The sequence below is a fragment of the Nematostella vectensis genome, chromosome 11 (assembly GCF_932526225.1).
Source record: "Nematostella vectensis chromosome 11, jaNemVect1.1, whole genome shotgun sequence".
Classification (NCBI taxonomy): Eukaryota; Metazoa; Cnidaria; class Anthozoa; order Actiniaria; family Edwardsiidae; genus Nematostella; species Nematostella vectensis.
The window spans coordinates 16211314-16222687 of record NC_064044.1 but is presented as its reverse complement, the minus strand read 5'-3'; the positions used below and the strand labels follow the sequence as shown (position 1 = coordinate 16222687).

Genomic DNA, 11374 nt, shown 5'->3' with positions numbered 1-11374 from the left:
CTAAAGTTTGCTCCGACACAGGGGACCCAAACTAATGAACGACAATATCTGAACAGTAGCCTGCTTGCAGGCGGTACTCGGTTATCATCGCGGAAAACCCTCTCCGTTCGGTTTTCCGCGATGATAACCGAGTACCGCCTGCAAGCAGGCTATCCGAACAGCATATTACGAACAAAGCATTCTGAGTAGTTCATACAAGATTGATAAGGCCAGCCCTGTATTTACAGGGCTATGACATAAAATTCATTAAAAAAATAAATAAATAAAATAAATCTTGGTTGCTACTACACAACACATACTACGGACCACAGGTTTACCGCACGCGTCACGTGCAAGTAGCGTGATCCGATCGCGCATGCGATCCGATGATTCGAAGGCAGACGTATACAGGTGTTTGAGTTTGAGCAACACACGGAATGACTTGAGCCACCGTTAGATTTTACCCATGGCTGGCTGTTTTGGAAGTTGTTGGGGATCCTTTACGGATGAAGTTCGTAAACTACGTCGGCCAGTTTACGTTCGCGGGAGGTAACTTACGTGAATTTGTAAACTTTTAAAACATCATTTTCCATCTATTTCCTGACTTACCATAAACAAGTCTGTTATGGTGAGAAAAATTACTCATGGTCTGACCGAAAATGGTTGTTTTACATTTTAGAGCGTTTAAACGTGCAAGATATAATGAAAAACAGGTTACCATTGAGGTAAGGAGGATAATTTTGCGAGGTATCCCCAAACTTGTGTTGTGGTGTTTAGATCTGTCGCAGTCTATTTTGTTTCCTCTCGCGTGACATAAGTTAAAGCTAACTGATTCGCGTATTTTATTATGGATTAATACGTAAGACAATGACTGTGTTACTCATGTGATGTTACTCATGACTCAGTAAACATCACAGGCCCCCTCTTTATATGGCTAAAGGGGGGTTACAGAGAATACTTTGGACCCTGTTATCCCACCCTTCTTGCCAGTGTCTGACCCCCCCTGTTCATGGGTTACATAATTCACTCCAAGCTACTAAAATATGGTCTAATACTTTGTTGTTTTTTGTTGATTTTCATGTACCTTGCAGTTTGAGAATTTGATTGATGAGGTAAGCTGTAGCTACTTTTCAAGTTATACCAGAACCTGAGCCTCAGCAATATTTTTCAATGAAATATATGGAAGTAGCATATCTTCCCCCTCCCCTCCCCTCCCCCAATTCTATTAATGTCTCTTACTGTGGCGCCGGCCCTGCAAGGCCCTATTGACACATTCTGCTGACATTTGATTTACTTTCTACTAGTCCATATATTAACTGATAACTGTTTTCTTTTTGTTCTTTTGGGTGTCTATAAAACAAAGACCTAAAACCTAAGACCTGTGACCCCATAAGCTATGACCCCTAAAGCTACGACCCCCAAAATATTGGTGTTATTATTTAGCCTGCTGTTTCACAAACGGAAACAAAGCAAATATTGATGTTATTATTTAACCTACCTTGTTTCACAAATGGTTCTTTTCTACTTCAGGATGATTTTGAGCCACGTCCAAGGTTAGTGCTATTGTGATTTTTTCTCTCCCAAGAAACTCAGATTTACTTCAAACATTGTGAGGTTTAGGGGGATGCACTCCTTGGGAAAGCTTTGATTTCCCAAGACTTCAATTCCTGAATCTATCCAGGAATCATATCATTATGACTTCTCTAATGTAAGTGTTATAAGGATTCTCCCAACAAACAGAAAATATTGCAGGAACACTAAAAATGTATAATTAGAACTTAGAATGGTCCAAACACAATATGTTGTACAAGTGTTTTTAAGATTGTAGAACTTGGATAATGTGCACTATCCATAATTTACTTTATTACAATTAATTTTTGCGTCACATAATTTCGCGATTTTAAAAGATTCGCCAAAATAAAGTGTCCTGAAAATAAAGTGTCGTGAAAATTAGGATGTGCGAAAATTATGTGAGTACACAAAAAGCCTTTGGGGGAATATTGGCCCTTAATGGAAACACCTTGTCTATTTAGTCATCTAATGTACATATAGTACGGTAAGGGGTTGAGTTGGACTTGTATTTATATTGTAGATTTTTATGAATCTAAATTTAGCCCATGCATCATTTTGTTTTGCTTGATTTTATTATCCCCAAATTGAGAAATCGTGAAAATAAAGTGATCTGATTTTTACGAAAATAGAAAAATCACGAAAATATCACCATCTCAAAATCGCAAAATTTTCACGCCACGAAAATTAAGTGTAATAAGGTAGCACAAAAAAACACATCCTAAGTTGGGAAATCCTTGAGCTGCAAGACAATGGGGTTTTTCCTATGTAGCTTGCATGTGGGTAATTGATTAACAAAAATGGGTTGGTTTGTACTGTACAGTACTGTAAGCTATGTGTACTTTTCTGGGAAGATTATCAGGAATAATGCTATACAAGGAGTGAGGAGTTACAATAGAAATTCTGACAAAAATAGAGATTTCCTTCACAGACTGTATAGCCTTCATTTATATAGTTAGTATTTCCAAGAAATCTTTTAATTCTTTCTTCACATTCATTTGTTTGAAATTTAAGATTATTGTTCTAGATAAAGATTGTGGGTGATCATGTTCAACATGTCTTTTTTCAGACGCTTACTGACTGAAGATGAACAGAAGTTAATAAGTGAAAGAAAGTATAACCAACTAGCCGAGCAGCAGAAAAGAATTGATGCTGAGATTGATGCAAGGGTAAATGTTTTCACTCACTAATTAATTCACACATAAAGGACCCCAACTACAAAAAATATGTGAGGGTCCTTATTTTGAGTCGATTTCCAGCCCGTATTTTGTCAACAGATGCTCGTCTGTAATCATTGATTGGGTACAAACCAATTTTATTCCTATATGAGACAATGACCTCAAAGTCTCCACAGTTGATGAAACTGAAAATTCCTATAAATACATAAATAAAACAACTACTGAGTGTTTTAGCCTCCCTAGGGGATTAGAGCATGAGTGGACCTGTCTTATAACTTGAAATACACATTATTGTTAAAGGTGGTAATTAATAATCGTTTTTATTCAAATAGCAACTGTTGCAAAAAGCGAAAAAAGGAAAAAAAATCAAATTTTATCATCCAAGAGAATGTTTGTCTAATATTGTTTATTGTCTAGTTAAAGAAGCAGGAAGATGATCTTCGTATTGAGGAAGAGGTAAAAGAACATTACATACCGTATACAATACATTATGTATAAGGTCCTATGTAAAACCAATCAATACAAAAGGCCCAAGTAGTTGTGTATGTAAACCAGAAGAATAAATACAGTCTTATTAACCCATTGACTCCTGGCTATTTTGGAGCTGAATTTACAAAAAACAGACTGAAAACAGATACCTCCCCCCCCCCTATTCTGAGCTTTATACAGCCCGTCAAAGTCAAACACAGCTGCACCTAGTCAGCGGTATCCAAGCTTTCCAACAGTGCTTTGCGGTCCCCACTTTTAATCCCTCGTCGATGTGCTGAAGCCAGCACAAGTTGATGGTTGCTTGTATTTTTCATCAAAAATACAGCTATGAGCATATTAGGAGAGTGTCTCAGGACATCATCATGAAGTCTTTTGGGGCATAATTGAGTGCTTTGCTTATGGATATTTGCAAGCAAAGGTGGATTCATGATGATTTTTTCTTGTTTGGATTTGCCTGGATGAGAAAATAATTTTCCAATGAATCACCACAGCTCTCCTAAATGCTGTCTTTTCTGAAACCAAATTGATTCCAAAATTGTTTACACTGCTATTCTGGGTCTGTATGACCTGGAATTAATTTGTTTGGCTTCAGGGTGAAAAGACTTATAAAAAACCATGTGACTTTGGGGAGAGTTGTGTTGACTGGCCCTCCCCTCGTGAATTTTTCCCTGGACCTCCCAGAATGCTTTGCAATACGTAAAGACATCTTCGTGGTTGTACAAGCCTTCAAGGAGTGGACATTGTGTTTTGAGGCCATGGAAATGTACCTGGAGGATCAGAATAAAGGTATCTGTTTGTGTCTTGAGCTGCGTTTTATTGAGAGGGGTGATTCTGCTTTTCTCTCCTTGTTCGATTTGAGATTTGTCAAAGAACCTGTGCTATTATTTGGCTTAAAAGTAGATGCCAACACCTTGGTTGGTGCATATCCGCAAGACCATTTATCCCTTAGACTGATGCCTGAGTATCTTCATCTTGTTGTGTTTATTTTGCATTTATGAATTTTTTGGGTTGTGGGTACTTCCCAAAGCCGGTACAGGCCGGTTAAGGGGTCAATGTGTTTACCAACACACCCTAAAAAATCATGCTTGCCTTACTGCCTGAGAACAATGCCTTTTTCGCAAGCTTAGGTGCATACAACAGACAAGACAAACAAGCCTCCTTTAAGTTATGGCTGATATTCTAACAGATAATTCTTATGTAAACACATTGACCCCTCAACCGGCCTGTACCGGCTTTGGGAAGTACCCACAACCCAAAAAATTCATAAATTCAAAATAAACACAACAAGATGAAGATACTCAGGCATCAGTCTAAGGGATAAATGGTCTTGCAGATATGCATCCAACCAAGGTGTTGGCATCTACTCTTAAGCCAGATAATAGCACAGGTTCTTTGACAAATCTCAAATCGAACAAGGAGAGAAAAGCAGAATCACCCCTCTCAATAAAACGCTCAAAATACCACACAAGGGAGAGAGATCAGCAAACACAGCTCAAGACACAAATAGATACCTTTATTCTGATCCTCCAGGTACATTTCCTTGGCCTCAAAACACAATGTCCATTCCTTGAAGGATTGTACAACCACGAAAATATCTTTACGTATTGCAAAGCATTCTGGGAGATCCAGGGGAAAATTCACGAGGGGAGGGCCAGTCAACACTCCTCTCCCCAAAGTCAGATGGTTTTTTATAAGTCTTTTCACCCCGAAGCCAAACGAATCAATTCCAGGTCATACAGACCCAGAATAGCAGTGTAAACAATTTTGGAATCAATTTGGTTTCAAAAAAGACACCATTTAGGAGAGCTGTGGTGATTCATTAGAAAATTATTTTCTCATCCGGGCAAAGCCAAACAAGAAAAAATCATCTAGAATCCACCTTTGCTTGCAAATATCCATAAGCAAAGCACTCAATTATGCCCCAAAAGACTTCATGATGTCCTGAGACACTCTCCTAATATGATCATAGCTGTATTTTTGATGAAAAATACAAGCAACCATCAACTTGTGCTGGCTTCAGCACATTGACGAGGGATTAAAAGTGGGGACCGCAAAGCACTGTTGGAAAGCTTGGATACCACTGACTAGGTGCAGCTGTGTTTGACTTTGACGGGCTGTATAAAACTCAGAATAGGGGGGGAGGTATCTGTTTTCAGTCTGTTTTTTGTAAATTCAGCTCCAAAAAAGCCAGGAGTCAATGGGTTAAAACCATTGGGGAAACCACAGGGAGCCCAAATTCTATAAAAATATTTGCCTTTATAAATTCAAAGCAGCAGTGTCAACCCACTTTTGGTACTTTTCCTGTATATTCACTGTCAAAGTAATCTTATCACAAAACCTTGCCTGAATCTGATGTTTTCTTGGGCATTTTTTTCTAAAAAAGTTATGCATATCATCCCTATCAATGAGTCCAGTCATGTCCAAGTAAAAAAAATTCTATTTTCTAGGTTAAAGATATTCACTTGCTAGAAATGGCATATATGTGATCCAATCCACTGGTGTATGTCACAGCACAAGTCTAAAAAGGTCTAGTTATCTTGATTAAAATCTAGGGGTGGTTGATTAAGATGAAAATTTGACGGAGTCGAATACCAGTTTTTGGTGTATTGTCCTATGTAAAATACACAAAAAACTGGTAATCAACTCTGCCAAATTTTCGTCTTTTTTAAAACTTTTTCAGGGCAGACTGAAGAAGGTGAATCGTTTTAAGCTCCTTTACATCATTTCCAATGTTTGGCTGATTGTCAGCCATTTGACGTGGTTGCAAAAGGACTTATTATTAAGGTGTTTTTGCATCTCGCGCCACCATTCTGATGTAAATAAGCTTGTAACTATTCAACATTTTCAGTCTGCCCTGAAGAAGTCTTATTAAAGACGAAAATTTGGCAGAGTCAATTACCAGTTTTTGGTATATATTGTATTTATTCTTCTGGTACACAAGCACAAAATTTTGGGCTTTTTGTATTTAGTCCATACTGATTGTTGATTATCATAGGCATATTATGTATAAGGTTCTATATAAAAGGTATACGTAATGATTGTTGATTATCATAGGCATATTATGAAGCTAAGCGAGAGGCGTCAAAAGCTGCTAGACAAGCAAAAAGTCAAGGGGTAAGCCATACAAGCCACCTTACGATGATTTGGTACTGTGTGACATGTAATAGCTAGTTTTGACCTGTGCAGCACCAGTCTGTCATTATGCACTTCCATTGCATCTTAAGATGTCACAATTGTTGTTTTCTATCACGAGTATTTTATGATGTTTTGGTAATGCTGCCTTCATCAGTATGACAAAATATTACAAACAAACAACAGTTTTTTCATGCAAAATAGTGACCTCTTGTAAAAGATAAAAAAAAATAATGACAAATCATGTCTGACCTTTTTTCAGGGGATGAGCAATGGGGCTAAAACAGCTCCGTTTTCGTCAGTCCTTGATGATGTCTCCCTCTCCTCATGGAAATCAGATGTCAGTGTAACAAGGTAGGTCGCTTATACCTTATTTTCGAGTTCCACAATTTTCAGGATTTGGTGAGTACACACACAGATTTTGGATAAAATGGTTTAAAGTATATGCCTATCCTCACTATGTTCATGGGTACAGGTCCTCATATGCCCATCCTCACTCTGTTCATGGGTACAGGTCTTCATATACCCATCCTCACTCTGTTCATGTGTACAGGTCTTCATATGTCCATCCTCACTCTGTTCATGTGTACAGGTCTTCATATGGCCATCCTCACTCTGTTCATGTGTACAGGTCTTCATATGGCCATCCTCACTCTGCTCATGTGTACAGGTCCTCATATGTCCATCCTCACTCTGTTCATGGGTACAGGTCTTCATATGTCCATCCTCACTCTGTTCGTGGGTACAGGTCCTCATATGCCCATCCTCACTCTGTTCATGGGTACAGGTCTTCATATGCCCATCCTCACTCTGTTCGTGGGTACAGGTCCTCATATGCCCATCCTCACTCTGTTCGTGGGTACAGGTCTTCATATGCCCATCCTCACTCTGTTCATGTGTACAGGTCTTCATATGGCCATCCTCACTCTGTTCATGTGTACAGGTCTTCATATGGCCATCCTCACTCTGCTCATGTGTACAGGTCCTCATATGCCCATCCTCACTCTGTTCGTGGGTACAGGTCTTCATATGCCCATCCTCACTCTGTTCATGTGTACAGGTCTTCATATGGCCATCCTCACTCTGTTCATGTGTACAGGTCTTCATATGGCCATCCTCACTCTGCTCATGTGTACAGGTCCTCATATGCCCATCCTCACTCTGTTCGTGGGTACAGGTCTTCATATGTCCATCCTCACTCTGTTCATGTGTACAGGTCTTCATATGCCCATCCTCACTCTGTTCATGGGAACAGGTCTTCATATGCCCATCCTCACTCTGTTCATGGGTACAAGTCTTCATATGTCCATCCTCAGTCTGTTTAAGTGTACTGGTCTTCATATGGCCATCCTCACTCTGTTCATGGGTACAGGTCTTCATATGCCCATCCTCACTGTGTTCATGGGTACAGGTCTTCATATGTCCATCCTCACTGTGTTCATGGGAACAGGTCTTCATATGTCCATCCTCACTGTGTTCATGGGAACAGGTCTTCATATGCCCATCCTCACTCTGTTCATGGGTACAGGTCTTCATATGGCCATCCTCACTCTGCTCATGTGTACAGGTCCTCATATGCCCATCCTCACTCTGTTCATGGGTACAGGTCTTCATATGGCCATCCTCACTCTGTTCATGTGTACAGGTCTTCATATGTCCATCCTCACTCTGTTCATGGGTACAGGTCCTCATATGTCCATCCTCATTCTGTTCATGTGTACAGGTCTTCATATGCCCATCCTCACTCTGTTCATGGGTACAGGTCTTCATATGCCCATCCTCACTCTGTTCGTGGGTACAGGTCTTCATATGCCCATCCTCACTCTGTTCATGGGTACAGGTCTTCATATGTCCATCCTCACTCTGTTCGTGGGTACAGGTCTTCATATGTCCATCCTCACTCTGTTCGTGGGTACAGGTCTTCATATGCCCATCCTCACTCTGTTCATGGGTACAGGTCTTCATATGTCCATCCTCACTCTGTTCGTGGGTACAGGTCTTCATATGCCCATCCTCACTCTGTTCGTGGGTACAGGTCTTCATATGTCCATCCTCACTCTGTTCATGGGTACAGGTCTTCATATGTCCATCCTCACTCTGTTCGTGGGTACAGGTCTTCATATGTCCATCCTCACTCTGTTCATGGGTACAGGTCCTCATATGCCCATCCTCACTCTGTTCGTGGGTACAGGTCTTCATATGTCCATCCTCACTGTGTTCATGGGTACAGGTCCTCATATGCCCATCCTCACTCTGTTCGTGGGTACAGGTCTTCATATGCCCATCCTCACTGTGTTCATGGGTACAGGTCTTCATATGCCTATCCTCACTGTGTTCATGGGTACAGGTCTTCATATGTCCATCCTCACTCTGTTCATGGGTACAGGTCTTCATATGCCCATCCTCACTCTGTTCATGTGTACAGGTCTTCATATGTCCATCCTCACTCTGTTCGTGGGTACAGGTCTTCATATGCCCATCCTCACTCTGTTCATGTGTACGGGTCTTCATATGCCCATCCTCACTCTGTTCATGGGTACAGGTCTTCATATGTCCATCCTCACTCTGTTCGTGGGTACAGGTCTTCATATGTCCATCCTCACTCTGTTCATGGGTACAGGTCTTCATATGCCCATCCTCACTCTGTTCATGTGTACGGGTCTTCATATGCCCATCCTCACTCTGTTCATGGGTACAGGTCTTCATATGTCCATCCTCACTGTGTTCATGGAAACAGGTCTTCATATGTCCATCCTCACTGTGTTCATGGGAACAGGTCTTCATATGCCCATCCTCACTGTGTTCATGGGAACAGGTCTTCATATGTCCATCCTCAGTCTGTTTAAGTGTACTGGTCTTCATATGGCCATCCTCACTCTGTTCATGGGTACAGGTCTTCATATGCCCATCCTCACTGTGTTCATGGGTACAGGTCTTCATATGCCTATCCTCACTGTGTTCATGGGAACAGGTCTTCATATGCCCATCCTCACTGTGTTCATGGGTACAGGTCTTCATATGCCCATCCTCACTGTGTTCATGGGAACAGGTCTTCATATGCCCATCCTCACTGTGTTCATGGGTACAGGTCTTCATATACCCATCCTCACTCGGATCATGGGTACAGGTCTTTAAATGCCTTTCTTCGCTCTATTAACAAAAATAGGAAAATTAAGGACAATCTATAAATACTCCATTATTAATTATTCCGGGTCACACAATGCATCTATTTCCATCTGCTTATTCAAGCGAGTGACAGAGTCTTGGCCAGCAAGTACAAGTACAGACTTGAATAATTTGCAAACAGACCTTTGCTTTTCGAAATGTCAGCAATACCAAGGGAGTAGCTGATCCTTAAAGTACAGTATTTGTTCTTTTTTAGTTCTAACCTTGATGAGGAAGACTTTGATGCATTTCTCGAGAAAGTCAAAGCAAGATCGCTGTCCTCAAAACCAGGTGAACATTCTACTGAGATAAACCTCCATCCATCTTTGTCTGTCTGTTTGTTTGTTACCGATGATTTCGCACTGCAGTTATCTTAGTTATTGTCAATGAAGCCGTGTGTCTGTTTTAATACAAAAATCATAAATCCTGTTATGAACGCGTGTTACCCCAATTCCACTTTTTTATGGTGTTGGTCTTCTAGTTGTTTTAAAATCAAAAACTCTCCCTGCAGATGCTCCTGTGGTGCGTATCTACATTTCTTTCTGTAGCGTCCCATAACTAAATAGCGCCTTGCATTATTTCTAGCTGTATCTCTGTCGAGTGGGGTCGCTACCCTGCCCACAGAGTCCTGGGAGAGCGCCTTAGAAGCCACCAGGATAGCTGGGAAATCCCTCGACTCATTCACTCACCCATCCACCGAAGACGGCTCGAAGGACACGGACAGATGATAAAAATATATATAAAAAAAACATTACATTACTCTACTTGCGATGTATGGAGATAGACATGTAAATATGCTTTATTAATAATTATGATGAAAAAGTTTTACAGCAGCGTTTTGGAAAAAAAAATCAAACATCGCATTCGGGCTGCGATGATGCATCGGGCGCGTTTTTTTCCTATCATTCTGGAATGGGAATGGTTGGTAGAGAATGTTCAGAATGGCATTCGGGGCATTCTGCTACAGGTAGCAGAATGGGTGGAATGGCCTTCATTCCATTCCGGAATGGGAACGCGGATAAACGAACGCGCGCTTTTTCTATTCTAATCATTCTCATTCCGGAATCACGAGTAAAAAAACGCGGCCATAGTTGGCAATGTTTTTTATACTTTTTCAAGCCCAGGACGTTTTTATGTAGTAAAACCCTTTAAAAGCCACACTAAACAGCCAGCTACGACATCTATGCCATTTAGATAAAGAAGAGGCTTAACACGATTTCGCTTATTTGGATTAGGTTTATCAAAATAGTCGTTTTCATAGACAACAAGAAGTTTTTATTCTCTTAATTGGTATGCACATATCTTAATAAACATTCTCACTGCAAATAGCGAATGTCAGTTCTAAGACAAATCGCCGTCATAGGTAGTCTTGGTATTTTCGATATCAAAACTTTCATTTAGCAATTACCATTTGCCATTTGAAATATGTGTATTTAATGGTTCGTTTGATACTTATAAATTGTTTTTTGATTCTCCTCAATTGTTTATTTGGCTTTCCTTAATTGTTTATTTTATTCTTCTTAATTGTATAACGAAGCAATATCATAACAAGAAGCAATAATGTCCGTTACATCAAAGATAGCTGAGATGAAGTGGAAAAAAATGACATAATAAAATAGTTTGCCAAGCTCGAAAAAAAAGAACTAGTTATCTGTAGGAGATGTCTAATTTTCCACAAAAAAAAAAAAACACGCCTTTAGATTGATTATCCTTAAAAGAAATTGCACTGCTTCAGAATCTGTGTGAATGACTAGAACAAGTTTTCAGTGCTTCCGGTTTCATACGTCGGGTTGATGCTCCACATGTCTGTCATGTTCATATCTAGGAAAACAAGACAAACATGTTTTGTTCGCATCACATCA

At 40.1% G+C, this 11374-nt stretch overlaps 2 protein-coding genes across 3 annotated transcripts in view; one reads left to right on the top strand and one right to left on the bottom strand.

Moving 5' to 3' along the window:
* The first annotated feature begins 336 nt into the window (after positions 1-336).
* LOC116611784 (AP-1 complex-associated regulatory protein) lies at positions 337-11152 on the top strand. Its single transcript, XM_048734604.1, has 10 exons — positions 337-528; positions 659-704; positions 1071-1091; positions 1510-1532; positions 2618-2717; positions 3144-3182; positions 6270-6329; positions 6610-6701; positions 9730-9803; positions 10098-11152. Exons 1-10 carry the CDS (start codon positions 446-448, stop codon positions 10238-10240), a joined length of 681 nt encoding a protein of 226 aa, XP_048590561.1. The 5' UTR covers positions 337-445; the 3' UTR covers positions 10241-11152.
* LOC116611783 overlaps positions 10765-11374 on the bottom strand; it is a 76113-nt gene continuing 75503 nt past the window's right edge. Inside the window, exon 46 of one of the 2 annotated variants that reach the window (XM_048734602.1) lies at positions 10765-11335. In XM_048734602.1, the coding sequence (XP_048590559.1) occupies positions 11263-11335 (73 nt within the window). In that variant the 3' untranslated portion in view covers positions 10765-11262. The remainder of the gene's footprint in view (positions 11336-11374) is intronic. The other variant, XM_048734601.1, reaches the window with a different exon arrangement.